Genomic DNA, 15,103 nt, shown 5'->3' on the forward strand with positions numbered 1-15,103 from the left:
TTTTTTTTTTTTTTTTTTTTTTTTTTTTTTTTTTTTTTTTCATTCAGCACTTTAATCAGGTAAATTAACATGCTCAGCTGGGAGGATACAAGTCTTGGGTTCTGAACTGTCCTTGAAAGAAAGAATTTTTGAGGTTGTAATGAAGGATGTTGTAATGGGAAATGTGCAACTATTCAAGGGAGCAGAAACACTTTTTTCTGAATGAGTGTACAAATTATTCAGCTACAATCATCTCCATTGCTGTAGTATGCCCATGTGTAGTTTGCCCATGCTGCCTATAGCAAATGACTACTGGAGTGAAATTTTTGCAGCTCCTCATCCAAGTTTCATTTCATAAGGAACTAGTTGGTTCCCTGAAAGAGAGCTGAAGAGCAGCCAATGTGAACTGTTGGAGACCAGTATAGAGGACAGATTAGCAAAGTTGATTTAGGGAGTAGATGTTGCCTTAGATACTTGCATCCCAGAGTGCTGACTGTTTTAGAATTAGCTTTGGACCATCTAGCTGCAGCACAAAAATATGTATTTTTCTGATCCAAACTGGAAAAGACACAGAATAAAAGACTGGAAGAAGTAGAGATAGGAAGAGAGGAAATATAAAAACCAGAGGGCTATTTTCAGGGTGCTCTCTAGAGACCTAAAATTGGAGCAGTAACTCTGCAGGATCTCTACAGTCAAGGGAAGTATAGAAAGGCCTGGGGAGGGAGTGCATTAATTGGGAAAGGGCAGAAAAACCATTCTAGACATTTTAAAACTAGGACTAATGTCTTTGCACTATCTTCTGTCAATTATCTCAGTGTTTGTAGCATACCAACACTGCCACAGACTTAATATAACTACAGATACACCAAGGTATTTGTTCAATGACCGATGACTTGTCACGAGCTGGTGTGATTAACTCTGAGTAGCAATGATGGTACCTCCTGCACTTTTGAGAAAGGTGGTACATCTTTACAAGGTAGTGCAAGCATAATCTCTTCTTCTAGTTCTGCCACGCTAGAACACTATACAATTACACTGAGTTCACTACTCCTTTCAGTGCATTGTTTTGTTCTGTTCTGGGAACTGTCTGCCTTGAACCATGCTGATGTACATGTAACATTTGATTATCTATTTAAAATAAAGCATAAAGCAAATAGCACATATACTGCCTAGAGCTAGAGAACAAGATTCTGGAAAATTATTGTGTTTTCTCAATTACAAGAAATACTTTCAAGGAGGAAGTACATGCTGCAATCATCATCTTACCTCTTAATCTGTAGTAAGCTTGGTGACTGGCTAAAATCTGCTTTACGGATTCTTGCGGGCAAACTTTCACACCAGTTGAGAAAAAGGATGACCTCTTTGTTCGGTGTTTTGCCATGTCAAATATACGCCTTATGGTTGATACTCTGGACCTCTTTGTTGTTCTTTCTGTTTTGTCTGACCCTGAGGTGTCTGCAAGATGTTTGGCTTCACCATGGTTTATTTTATTAGGGATTTCTGGAAAAGAGAAAAAGAAAGCATGTGCATAAACATACATTGCATAGTCAGTAGGTATCCAATGCAAGATCATTTCTGGAAAATGAGCATGAACCTGAGAGTTCTTTTTATTACATTATAGTGGGGTCGATGCCCTGACTGAATTAATGTGCTGAGAAGTATCCTGTGATCATGTGGGGGAACTGGGACTCAAGAGACCTGGTAACTTATTTCCTTATATCTCAACATGTGACCCCAGGACACACAGGGTAAAAGTTTCAGAAGCTCTAAAACTTGTTTTCAGAAGTGAATTTGGGTTAGACCCACAAAGGGCGTTTAAGTGCTTGAATTTTGTGCTACACCATCTCATTTGTGAGCATATCACCCTGTAGGAAAATTTACACTACAGTGAGTGGTAAGTAATGGTCTGGAGCTTGGAGAAAGTGATGCATATCTGTATCAGCTTACAGTGTAAAAACTATACTAGCAGATAATTAAAATGAGAAATAGTTGTACCTTAGATCTGCACCCTTTTAAAATAGTCATCTTTCCTTTGGGTTTCAAGACACATGTCCTCTCACATCAGGTTCATAGCCTTGAGCCTGTCACAAGAATTGGACCCTGAAACACTGCCTATGAAAAGCTGAATGGGAGTTTGGGGACAAACGAGCTGTTCCCAGTATCCCTCTTTTACTCCACAGTGAACTCCTCTATAAACTGAAGAATTCAGCAGAAGATACTGCAATTATGTTTCTTTGCCACTGGATGACAGGTGTTGTGAACACTCTGGCATTGTACCTCAATAGATCTTTAACTATTCTTGGCAAAGGGGAATAGCTACAGTAGAAAAAAGTGAAACCAGTGAGTGGGAATTGAAGATATAGGTTTAAATTTTGCTTATGGACCTATTCAGTGATGAAAAATGGAAATGCTTCTAGGGTGTCAAATTAGCCTCAAACATAGCAACCCACATCTTAAAAAGTACACAAAAATACAGGACTCATTTGGTTCCAATTCTTAAGTATTTGTGATGCAGTATTACAGGACACAGCAGCTAAATTTAATATAAAAATGTTAATGATAAAAATAGCATATAAGGCACACATTTAAATGAGCTGAAATATGGCATTTTGCAGGATTGTGTGACAGGAGCAATTAGTATCTTTTAGATACAAATCTTCCAAAAATTTGCATACATATTAATAAAGATGTTAAAGATAATTTGGAAATATCTTTTTCTGGTTGCATTTTCATGCATTTGATACCGTCATTACACGTTAAAAATAATGAAAAGTGTAAACAGAATAAAAGTGTAAAATTTGTAGATAATTGGAAAACTTCAAGAGAGAAAATGTAAGAAAGACATGGTATATCTGTACCTGAATGTGGATGAATCAACTGAAAAACTTGCTTTGAAGAACGGTTTTAAAACTTGTAAAAGAAGAATAAAATGAAATGATAGGTTTCAAAAAGAACAAGATCAGCAGGAGTAATCTTTTCCAAAAAAGTAAGAGTAAAAAATTATCAATTTGCTAGAGAAAGAAGAAATGTCCTGGTGCATATAGCAATACTAAACACTAATTATCATGTTCTTAGGCAAATCAAGAGAAAATAAGGAAGGTAAAAACACATTATCTTGACAGTTTGGAACGGTGTTAATTAAATGTTTAAAGAAAAGTGGGCAGATAAATGATAAGAGAAAAATGATTGAAAAGCGCATTGTTACAAAAAGAATACTACTTGAAGCAAAGAATGGGAAAAGTTCTACCGTATATGTCAACATATATATATATATATATATATATATATATATATTTCTCAGTTCTTGTGTAACTTCAGAATGAACATCCAATGCTTACTATGTAGAAATCGTAATAATGCCGTATATAATATGAGGTAACTCTGACACAGAAAAAATGTGACTGCTTGATTATGATGAATATTGTATGAAAGACAGTAAGCCACACAGTGAAGGCGACAGGTGATTGTTATTGCTCTGTAAAGCATGCCAGAAACTGTCTAATTGTTGCGAGGTAATTTAAAATGATCATGCAGTCATATAGAGTTTGTCATTAAATGAAATGGAAGTATTTTTTACACAGTAATGGCAGATCATGAACCATAAACTGCATAAAAGGAATTTCCCCTGTGAAAACATGGCTCTGGGATCCATCAGAAACCACAAGTGGCCACACCCTGGATCAGTTGCGACGCTTGAATTACTTGAATGATACGTGAGGTGAGAGCAGAAGATACAATGCCATTGAAATCTCAGAGTAGACCCTGAAGTGCTCTAGAAGAAAATACCCAAAATCTACATTGAAAGTAGCTAGTTGCAAGTCTATTACCTTTTACAAGGTATATTAGCTGTGATGGACCAGCTGCCTAGGCATTCTGACCAAATGGGATGGAGGATTTTGTTGTTAAACTCTTACATAGCTTTTATATGGAGCAGAGGCCTTTCTCGAAGGATTTGCTTTTTCCCCTGGACTTACCCCTAAGTCACTAACTTGAATTAAGAATTATACTATTCACAAGACTTACAAATGAGATTCTTCTCAGATATTTGTTGTAATGATTTCAAACTCTCTGTGCTAGGCTCACTATTTGGTCTTTTCATTCTGAGAAAGTGACCATACATTATCTGCTTCTATGCGATAGTTATCACTGTTCTGCTAATCTATTCAGGGAAGGTGTAATCTATTTATTTATTTATTTATTCTTTGTGGGAGGGTTTTCTTGCTTAAGTATGCTTATTGTAATAGATTTAATTTCATTTATATCTTGTGGTTAGTAAATTTCCCTTACTAGAGTAATTTTTATTGTCATCAGTTCTTGAAATTTTTTACTAAAGTAATGCAAAAGTTGAATTGGAGAAAGCGTCAGCTCTTCTCTCCACATAATAGTCCAGTACTTACTTCCTAGTATTTACTGAACATAAATGGAAGACTGCCTGTCTTCTGGTACAAATATTATTAGTAATTCTTTAGACCTGTGCTTTCCCCTCTGTCTGCAGAAATTCTGAATTGAGAAATTTTTACCTAAGATTGCCAGATGGTTCAGCCATATCCTGTACTATAATATACCCCTATGTACAACTTTTTAGATGCTTTACTTTCAGAGTCCTGGATTGAAAAAAAAAATCTAAAAAGCCCCGAGCTGTTACGAAATTGAACCCATATATTTTAGTTGATCCCTTTTCTTCTTGCCATGCAACATATTAATTAAGTAAACTGGAGTGGTGAAAATTTTACAGAGTACATATTTTGATTATGTAAAAAAAACCCCAATAATACTGGGTTGGTTTATTTTTCTATAAATGCCAAGGAACATTACAAAATCGACTGGTGGTAGACTATCTCCTTCTTCGACACCATAAATGTTGCTTCGATTTTGAAGGCTCGTATTGCTTCAACATAACTGATGAATTATATTTTTGTAACTTTTTGTTTTGTTCTCACTCTCTTTTCTGAAAGAAACACCTGCAATTAATATATTTAATGTTTACCCTGTCCAATTTGACTTTTTTAATCTAATTCTTGTTCACAAAGGTGACTGTTTCATTTTTACCTTTAAAAGGTATGTTTAAGATTTATTCGTTTTCTTTGATAACGCTAGAGTAGAAGGGCAGATAACTGTCAAAGTCTGGTAACATTTTAGTGTGCTTTAGCTTAATCTCCACGGTGCCTTAAACAAAGCTGTAACTCTCCTTTGTTCTTAAATGAAAGAATCTGCTTCATTGTTCTCATTTTCCAGGTGCATACTTAAGGAAAAAAGTTGAAATAGTTTTATCAAGGTGATCTACAAAGTCACTGTCAGGCATTATTAAAATTCAGAGTTCCTAACCTCTAGTCCTGAATGTAGACAAATATAACAAAATATTTTCAAAAACCAAAGCCATTTTCAAAATATGATATAGGAATCTTATTTGTATGGGACCTAGTCAAACTGATCTGACATCCATACACGTCTCTCAAACGCATAGTACTGTTCTTCAGGGTGGGTTTTTTTCAGGCAGATAAAAGGTATTAATTTCTCAAATATCTGAAATCCTCAGAATTATGCTAGGCCTCTCTGTGTCTCTTGAGACCTGCATTATCAAATTTATACCCTCACTAAAAAAACAAGTCAGGAGAAACAGATTGCAAAAATGAGAGTTTCTATGTGTTTTTAATAATCTACATGATGGAAAAGGCAAAGTATATTATTATTTATCCGGATTCTAGAAAAAAAAAAAAGAGTTTAGAGCCATTCAGATAATTGGTCAGCTTTATTTTTTTTAAATTTATTGTTATAAACAGTAGCAAGAAGTTTGTATTCATACCTTTTTTTTTTTTTTTTTTTTTTTTCTGTACAGCTTTATTAATTTCTAACTGTTAATAGTATCAGTTTTGGGAGGTCTTCAATTTTGGTGTGGGTTATTTTAGGGTTTTTTTTCAGCAATGTAAGCAATCTTTGTGTAGGAACATTTACCTAGAGCATTAACTTTGTAATTTTATTTGACCTTAGAATATTGAGATGTCATTATATACAAAGAGAAGAATTTAAAATATGGTAACTAAAGGTTTTGCCAGCAAAATTCAAGGTGACATCACAACAAAACTGTTGAATTCTGTATAATTCATCATTAAAATAATCACAAGGTTTGACATGTATGCAAAAGCGGATTAGCCTGAAAAATGGGTGGGTGTTCTTAGGATAGAGAGGGATGCTTGATTGATTAATGAGACAACCCTGCACAATAAAATAATTATTAATTAAAATATAAGGCTTATTTAAGAGGAACTGTTAAAATAGGATGAGGAAAGCATATCAAAGACAATTACTTCAACAAAGGTCCCATAAATGTATTGCTGTGATTCAATTAAATATACAGCGGGGCCAACAGTCCCCATGTTGATAATTCAACCAGTAACAAAAGCAAGAATGACTGGTCATGGAAAGTTGATCTTTAGAACTTGGAAAGGGCTGATCAATGTCAACACCAGATGGAGCATAAAAAATACACAGAGAGGTAATATTCTAGACTCCTCACTTAGAGGCAGTCTTCTCCTGTCATGGGAATAGTGAGAACCCCAAATTCTAATGGCTCTTGCCAGTGACAGACAGGGTGCCCATGACACTTTCTCTCCTTATATTCCTTTTAAAATAATTTTTATGCCACACTGCCTCAGCGCCACTTGCATGGGAAGGGTCTGACTGGATTGAAGGGTTTTAGATAAGCAGGCATGGTTTTATCATCAAATGCAGCCTGGATCCTGTGTATGAGTGCTAGGAACAGCACCCGGCTTCTTCCAGAGAAGCATGCAACAACCTCTATCTTCCCATGAAGATGTGGAGGTAGAGGCCCTTTCCTTGTACTCTTGTTGGTGTTCGGGGTTGCTTTGACAGTGCTTTGTTGGACACTGTGCCATTATTTTGTTTGCATTACACTTCCAAGCTTTTTTTCACACCTTTGAAGGCTTACAAGTTTGAAAACCTAAGAGTATGGAATCCCATATTGGAAAAATTAATGCTAATATTTAATCTGCTCAGGTCTTGCCTCTGAGAGATCAGTGCCCTTAAACACAAGATTATATGTCTTGCTTGTACTTATCTTTGGGTCCAGTGTATTCTTTAACTAATTTTAATGCACATAGTAAAAGAACTTGGAGAGGAATTGCTGAGGGGACTCAGTCCCAGCAGTTGTTGCATCCTGGTAGGTAGTGGATCTTATCTGGGAGCTGAGGCACAGGAGAGAACTGTTTGGATCTCACTTTTTCAGGTACAGTGCACTTAGCCAGTGAACTGCTGGGTAAGAGGCCAGTATCCACTACTGTGGGGAAGTTTTGCTGAAAGATAAGGAGCTGACATTGATGCCTAGCTTCAGAAGATGAACACTGGCAAGAGGAGAATGCCCGAATTCCTGAAAGAGAGGAAGAGGGCTAAGACATTTATATTAAAATGAATTAATTTTAATTCTTCAAAATGAATGTTGATGATGATGGACTTGATAATTCCTGTTTGATATGTTGGCTGGTGTGAATGCCATTCTTAAACGTCACTAAATAGTATCATCACCTGTGGAATGAGGCCTGGGTATCTAATTGTGGCAAAGAACTCTGGGGGCGAGGGCCAGGCCTCCAGCTTGGAAGACCCTGTGTTCAGTTGACTGATGTCCGCTAGCAAACTTCCTGCACAAGACCATAAAACTAGTGTACACATCCAGCACTACAGAACCTGTCATGTACCTGTTAATATTTACCTTTACTAATACATTTACTAATATATTAGTAATATTATATTATTATTATATTATATTATTATCATATTATTATATTATTGTTATATTATACTAATATTTACCTTTACTAATATATTTAAAATTGAGAATCTAAAATAGATACCATAATGCCTCAGCTGTTCCCCTCTTCCCAGATACTCACACAAGTCTCTCTGGCTTTCTATACTAAGTGGAGAACCACAATTTTTAAATCAACTAATTTCAGAAAGAAAACTAAGAAGATGATTTGAAATAATTTTTATGAAATTTCTGCTTAGGCCTTATAACAGACAAACATATTTTTTTCTCCCTCTCTAAATAGACAATTTGGTAACATCTTTGAATTATGCTCACTATACAATCCGTGGCAAAATAACTATGGTGAATTATCTACCTGTTATAGATGAGAATAGGAAACATAGTATTACACATGTAAGATTCTCCTGCTTTTGTGAATGTAGTCATTATATACTGACAAACAATGAATCCATGTTCATAATAAACACAGTTTGTGCCAGCCACAAATACTGAACGTGATGCAAGCCTTATGAGTCAACACATGTGATTTTGACACATTTCCTTCCTATCTGAAAGAGCGTCATAAGAAACTCATGTTTTCCTTGACATCATATTTCTTATTTAAGGTAGAAATTTATACCATCTCTTTTATTTGCAAATTCTGGTGAAGAATCCCCCATGTTATTCATCAAATCTACTAACCACTGCTGCTGGAATTCATAGAAAATATCAAAAGCCATCTATGGTTTCATTACCAATATCTGAATCCTGTAACAGTCTGCTTAGGGTCCAGGACCCAGACTAGAGACAGCATTGAAGAATGATTGGTTTTAATGTTGACATGTAAAACATATATGTATTTGTATTTGCTTGGCCATCTTAGAAGCATTTGACCTGAAATGCTGTTCTATTATCTGATATGGTTTGCATCAAAGGATGCAAGAAATGCTTTAAATGTTTGAGTAGTTCTTGGAGGAATGCATCCAATCTGCTGCACTGAAATACTCACTTGAGCAATTCTGCTATTCATTTTCTAATCAGTCTTACTCAAGGCATATGAGAAAGTCAGTGAGAGCATAAGTTCAAGTTCCAGAAATATTTTGCCATGTATGTCAACATTTCAACAATTTTGATGGTGTGAGACATAGTGCAGAATGGGCTTACTGAGGTGACTGTATTCAAAAATGATGACAATTAGGATGGTTGAAGTATGAAAAAACTAGCAACACCCAGAAGCCACTGTGCCATCTCCTTGCTCAAACTTGTGTAATTTTAACTGGTCAGTTTTACTCATAGTTTAGGGGCGCTCATCCTGAAATACAATCTATAGTCTCTGGCTAATTGACTCCATCTCATTTTGACAGAGTGGACTTAACCTTACTTAATTTTAGTTATGCGTCAAGCTGTGAAGACTGAGTTAGGTTGGGAGAACACCTGGAGGTCATCTAGTCCAACTCCTTGCTCTAAGCATGGCCAACTTCTGAGCTAGATGAAGTTGATATGGTTTTGAGGGAGAAGAGGAAAGGGAGAGTAAGTTGTTTAGAACTGTCTTAATTTTGTGCTGTAACCACAAAGCATTATTGCTTCCTACCTGAAACTGCTAGAGCTTTTATGATCTATGTTGACTCATATGTATTACAGGTATATATGGAGCATACCCACTAAAACTGGTATTTCAGGTAACAGGGTTATCAAGATTTTTAATATACAATTGGATAAATTCTGAGAGGTACTGAAGATTCAGAATGGCCAATAAAGAAAGTAATTTTGGCTCTGTGCTGACATATGAATTAAAAATCCAGTACAACCTGACCACTGAAAAGATAAGCATGGTGGCCTTAGTACAATTAGCTATGTAGCTATGAGTCTGGGTCCTACTGGTTTGTAGACATCCATGTCTGAGAATCAGCCTGCTTAACTCTGCTGTAGTCCTGCTTTATGACTGCAATGTTTCTTACAGGTCAGGGTTTCAGTTTCGGTGTTACACCACAGGACCTCACGTTTTTGTAAGATGAAGATGGTAATGTTACTCTGTCAGGCAGGTTTATGGTAAGGTTAAAACTGGTGGTATGCTTGCATAAAGTGACAAGGCATCCTACAGTTATGTAAGGGTTTATAAACACCTACACTGTGGCAGGTGTCAGGGTACTCTCAGATGATTTTTAATCTGATGTTTTCCAGATAAGTTGTGAAGTGTCTGTCCAGTAAATAGCAGCTGATAGTGACAAAATGCCAGTATATATGTATATACAAGCAGACAGATAGATAGATATTTCTTTTTAGTAAGTGTATTTTTCAATAGCACACATTCCTAAGGGGAAGAAATTATTTGAAACACAGCTGGCTTTGCAAAATACGAAGTGTAGGAACGTGTAGGATAGTAGACCTAATTCCTGATAAAAATGGAAAAAATGTGTGATAGAGAATGAGTAGAATACTCATTTTAAGACCAACGGGACTGGAAATAGGATAGAGGTATAAAAGTAGAGGAGAAAACATACATTTAAAGTATTTTAAAGCATCAAAATGCAGCAGAATGCATACAGTTTTCCTTCTGGGAAGAAGACAGTCTGTTTGCTACATCAGGTGAATATTGATCATACTGCTTAATGTACTGCTAAACCCACTAAGACACCACAAATAGATGAGAAATGAAGAACAGAATAAACAATAATCTGGATTTCTAGCAGGTTAAGACTCCAAGTAAAGTTACTTTATTGTTGCCTGTAAACTAATGTCCTGTAAAATGAGAAAACCTTTTATTATTAACAGTGATCATCTTGTTCACATGAGTTTTCAGAGAAAAAAATCCCACATCTAATTCATTCACATATAGCTCACTAATCACTATAGTATATGTGTGATTATATCTGGAATTAATCTGTAAGATTCAGTGATAATATTCTAGTATTTTTATTCAAGTCTGGCTTTAACCAGGAAATAGAGAAGATTAAAACCCACATGTAATCCAGTGTTACATTTGTTTGGGTTTACTTTTCATTTGTTTATAAGCACAAACAGGAAAACTAGCTTTAACTTGATAATTCTAATTTTATTGATGAAAGTAGAAGATAATCTTAGTGCAAAAAAACAGATGTCTTTTTTTTTTTTTTTTTCTTTTTTCCTCTGAAGCTTTATGTTCTTTGACTTCCCTTTCCCTTTGGCACAAATTTGCTTAACCCTTTTTTCAAAGGCAATTATAGTAATGAAGATCTGCAACACTTATTGCTGAATTGGAACAGGCAAGCAGGAAGGGGTAAGTCAGAATGAATTAAAATGATTTCATAGAGCACACACAAAGCCTTTGTGTCCTAAAGAATGGCTGAGTAAATAGTGGATATTTGCTTGCTGAATAAAAAATAACCCCAAACAGCCTTGAATGAACTCTGGCTCCCTTATATTCTCAGTATCAAGTGCTAGGGTGTACCCAGCATCAGCGTATAGTTTTGGGAATTCAAAGCTCCTCTGTATTTTGCTAGTTAGGCTGGGCTTTCAGTGGTTTACAATTCAACATTTAAAAATTACTCTATGATCATATTTTGCACATAGATTTTTTTGTTGCTGCAAAAATTTTATTCCACTCACTTTCCCTTCCCCATTATTAGAGACAGTTTGTGGCAGGACAGTGGCAAAGACATGAGTTCAAGTCCTGAGGTAATTTGCTTGATTCTGGCACTAGTTGTAGTCAAAGATAAACACTCTATCTCTAAACTCTTTAGTTTGCTCCCTATAGTTTCCTGTTTGTTTACTGTGGAATTTGAGGTGCTCTTGGACAGCCTCCAAACGTCTGGGACAAGGACTCTTTTGGTCCTAAAATAGAGATGGGGAGGAAGGACCAAAAGATACTACTGAGCAAGCCCCACTTCTGTTAACCCACTTTTTGTTAAGTATAGAGATGAGTAAATCAGGAATTTGAATTTAGAATAGTTTTGTTCATGAGGGAAAAAAATAAACTGAGTAACCCTATAAATATTTAGAGATTATTAGTTTTATGGTTTTTTCTTTTAAGATGGGAGTCTTTATATCTTAATCTCTTATTTCCTAGTCTCTCACAGATGACACGTACTGCAAACTTGAGGAATCATAAAAGCCTCAAATCATTTATGTTAAGATCACTAAGGAGTGATTAATATAACTATTCAGACTACTGCAAGAGCTTCTGTACTTTTGAAAATATTCTCTGCAAGCATCTGACCCTAATGCTAAGTCATAAAATAACAGTTTTGTTAACAGTTCAGTTTACCCTGTTCTGGTATAGAAGTTTCTTCACAAAAGCATCAAGTGTTTTGAGATAGTGCATATATTTGAGATAACATAGTTTTAAAATATTATATATGGCATGACTATGTGGCAATAAAAAGTAATTATTATGCATCCACACATACCACATGTACTTTATAAAACTGGTGAGAAGGAATTTTTCCAATTATCATTCACATGCATGTATAGAAGAAATATTTTTTCCCCTCTGAAAGCCATCTAAAATGAGAAAATACAAACACTGCTACATAAGCCGGATGCTATGTGAAATTATTGGTCATTGTTTCCTGAGTCTTGATAAATATTCCATGCACCAAATCTTCTACTGCATCTCTTAGGGGGATAATATGCAGTTCTGCATATTGCCAGTCTTTTATGGGAAATGTATTGTAACATGCACTTACAATTTGCTGTGGGAGAAACTGTGTGATCCCGCTTTTTAAATTATCACTTTCTCAGTTCATAATTATAAATATGAACTGCAATGATACCATCAAACATGCATGAATTACCTGGAATTCATTCTATCTCTTGCCATCATAGAGTATGCAACTTAAATGCAAAAGCATTTTGATGTAACTTTTCTTCTTGTTAGACACGAACTATCATTCTCTCATTTTTTGCTACATTTCTAAAATATGATTAATGATTAAATGACACCATTTACATGAAACTGAAAAGTAAAATCAAAGAACAACAGAATATAAATCTAATATTAACTAATACGTTACTTTTTCCCAAGGATTTTTTTCAGTAGTATAATTGTCCGCTAAAGAAGATTTACATCATTTCAGTGAGTTACAAGAACTGTGTTCTTTATTTTCTAAAGAAAATCTGTGCAAACAAAAGCAAGCTAAAAAAAATATGCTTTAATAAAACTTCCCAAGTGGTATTGCCAGCAAACTGTCTCTTTAACAAATATTTAAATACCATTGAGGAGACTTCTCTTTTATTATTTTACATTTTTTTGCATTTGATTAACATGCCTGAGATTGACATAAAATAGGTCATCGTCTTGGGCCAGCATAAAGCTGTTGTAATGTTGACTTTTATTTCAAATACATAAATATCAAAGCATAGATGGAAGAGTTAGTAAAAAAGCTCCCCCAAAATGAAGCATGTTCCCCCAAGCTCTAAATCTATTGAATATGAAACCGAACAGGGAAAAAAATCACACCACCATTTTTTTTTTTTTTTTTTTTTTTTTTTTTAAAAGAAGCAAGTTAGCTGTTGTACTAAGTACAGAGGAGTTGTCTGTATTTCTGTTTTCTTGCAAATAATTTTACAACTATTATTACAGTAATCCTTACTGGTATTGCTGTTTTCTGTATATTTGCCAGTTTGGTTTATTCCTCCATAATTTGTACATCTAAAAGTTTTTGAAGTTGTTTCTGACAATGGCTAGGTAAATGTGAAGACATGCTTTACTACTTTCTCTTCATTTCAAACCACCTTTAGCAATGTCAGCACTTAGATGTTCTTTCAGCTACTTTGTTTCCCTTCCATATAATTGTTTTTTTTTTTTAATTATATATTTTCTTAACAGAACATATGCAACTAAATGGCATCTCTTACCGAGATTGTAAAGCCAGGGAAACACACATAAGAAATCTTTGCCAATGTTTCCTTTTCCAACTTTAGAGCACTGTCAGTAACTGTACTGTCTTTAGCTGAATTGTCAAAACACCAAATTCCAAACAAAGAATTCTGTAATGTGAAAATAACCTGATCTTTCAATTATTTTTTTATCCAATGCAATGTAAATTCATATAAACCTTTAATATATGAACTTACCTCTGCTTCCCTGAACTTGGAGAGCAAGGCAAATGATCAAAAATATTAATCCAATTTTCAAATGCATGCTGTCTATTGGTCATTCACAGTTTTCAAGATCAATCATGCAGAAAATAAGAATATTTAGGTCAAGTAGAAGAATTTTCTTTTCTTAAAGAAATAAAATCCCCAAACGTCTTCCCTCTTATTATTTTTCAGGTGTTTCCAGCCTTGTATGGCATTGAATTGCAACTATGGAAAGAGCGCAACAGGTGCCAGAATGCAAAAGCAGGACAAACGCCTCCAACGCACACAGTTCTAGCCTGGGGAACCAGAGTGGTAAGACAAGAGTGACGAAGTTTTAAAAAGAAGCAGTGTCTGTTTCTGGAATAATCTGTTTATCTGCTGCTCAGACATAATCCCTCTTATGGTCCAGCTGGAAGAGCTTTCTTCATCTTATTAACCTTCTGGAGCAGCATCTGTCAACCCCAGAAGACTTCAGCAACACTATGATAAACAACGGAAGTTTCTTCTAGTGCCCATTGCCTTTGAACATCGATCCTTTGGGCATTCTGGAGATACAGCATGTGAGCAGAAGTGAAATCACAGGAAGACCTGTTCCAAACCAGTGATCGTAAAACCCAGGAAACTTCCTTTGAAAAGGGAGACAGATTTCTTAAAAGAACATGCTATACTCAGCTTTTCCAGTGCATGTGTCTTGGAAGCCTCTCTCTCTTCTGATGCCAAGAGGTTGTTGCAATATTCCTATCAGAGCAGTGATGCTGATGTTCTGTGACAGCAGTGAAATGATGTGACTCAGCAGTAAATTGCAGCAGTGTTCAAGGCTGGCACAATCTGATGCCAGACTGGGAGTGGGGGAGGGAAGGTGCTGCATGGAGGGAGAATAAGTAGCAGAAATGATGTTTCGAGCACATAGCTACAATCAGGCCAAGAACCAGCAGTGGGTGAATACACTCTTCAAACAGCTCTGTTCCAGTTTCCCAAATAACTATTCTGGTTACATATTAGACATGTATAAGTGTTCTATACTTTTTATTTTTCAGAATGTTATTTACTGTTGCATTACACCTAAAAAAGCTACCAGGTGGGCATTTGTAATGGTCTGTCCCCCTTAGAGATTTTTGTGCAACTGTGCTTTAACATAAGAAGTATCTAGACTGGCAGCAAGAATCTGTAAATACAAATTAATTTAAGAACAGCTTTCATTTGAACCCAATCAGCGTTCTATTTTTACTTAGGGTTTAAACAATGGTAACCTCCCTCTCTTCCCAAGGTTGCCCAACTTTAACTACTGAGACCAGTTAGTACAGA

General features: G+C 35.5%; 1 protein-coding gene across 2 annotated transcripts in view; it reads right to left on the bottom strand.

Moving 5' to 3' along the window:
- IMPG1 (interphotoreceptor matrix proteoglycan 1) overlaps positions 1-14,469 on the bottom strand; it is a 63,240-nt gene extending 48,771 nt beyond the window's left edge. The window contains exons 1-2 of one of the 2 annotated variants that reach the window (XM_026845208.1): positions 13,793-14,469; positions 1,246-1,479 (exon numbers count right to left, since the gene is read on the bottom strand). In XM_026845208.1, coding sequence (XP_026701009.1) covers positions 1,246-1,479; positions 13,793-13,859 — 301 coding nt within the window. In that variant the 5' untranslated portion in view covers positions 13,860-14,469. The remainder of the gene's footprint in view (positions 1-1,245; positions 1,480-13,792) is intronic. The other variant, XM_026845209.1, reaches the window with a different exon arrangement.
- Between the last annotated feature and the right edge of the window lie 634 nt (positions 14,470-15,103).

Source organism: Athene cunicularia (assembly GCF_003259725.1).
Source record: "Athene cunicularia isolate RWA chromosome 3 unlocalized genomic scaffold, athCun1 chr3_part1, whole genome shotgun sequence".
NCBI classification, from domain to species: domain Eukaryota; kingdom Metazoa; phylum Chordata; class Aves; order Strigiformes; family Strigidae; genus Athene; species Athene cunicularia.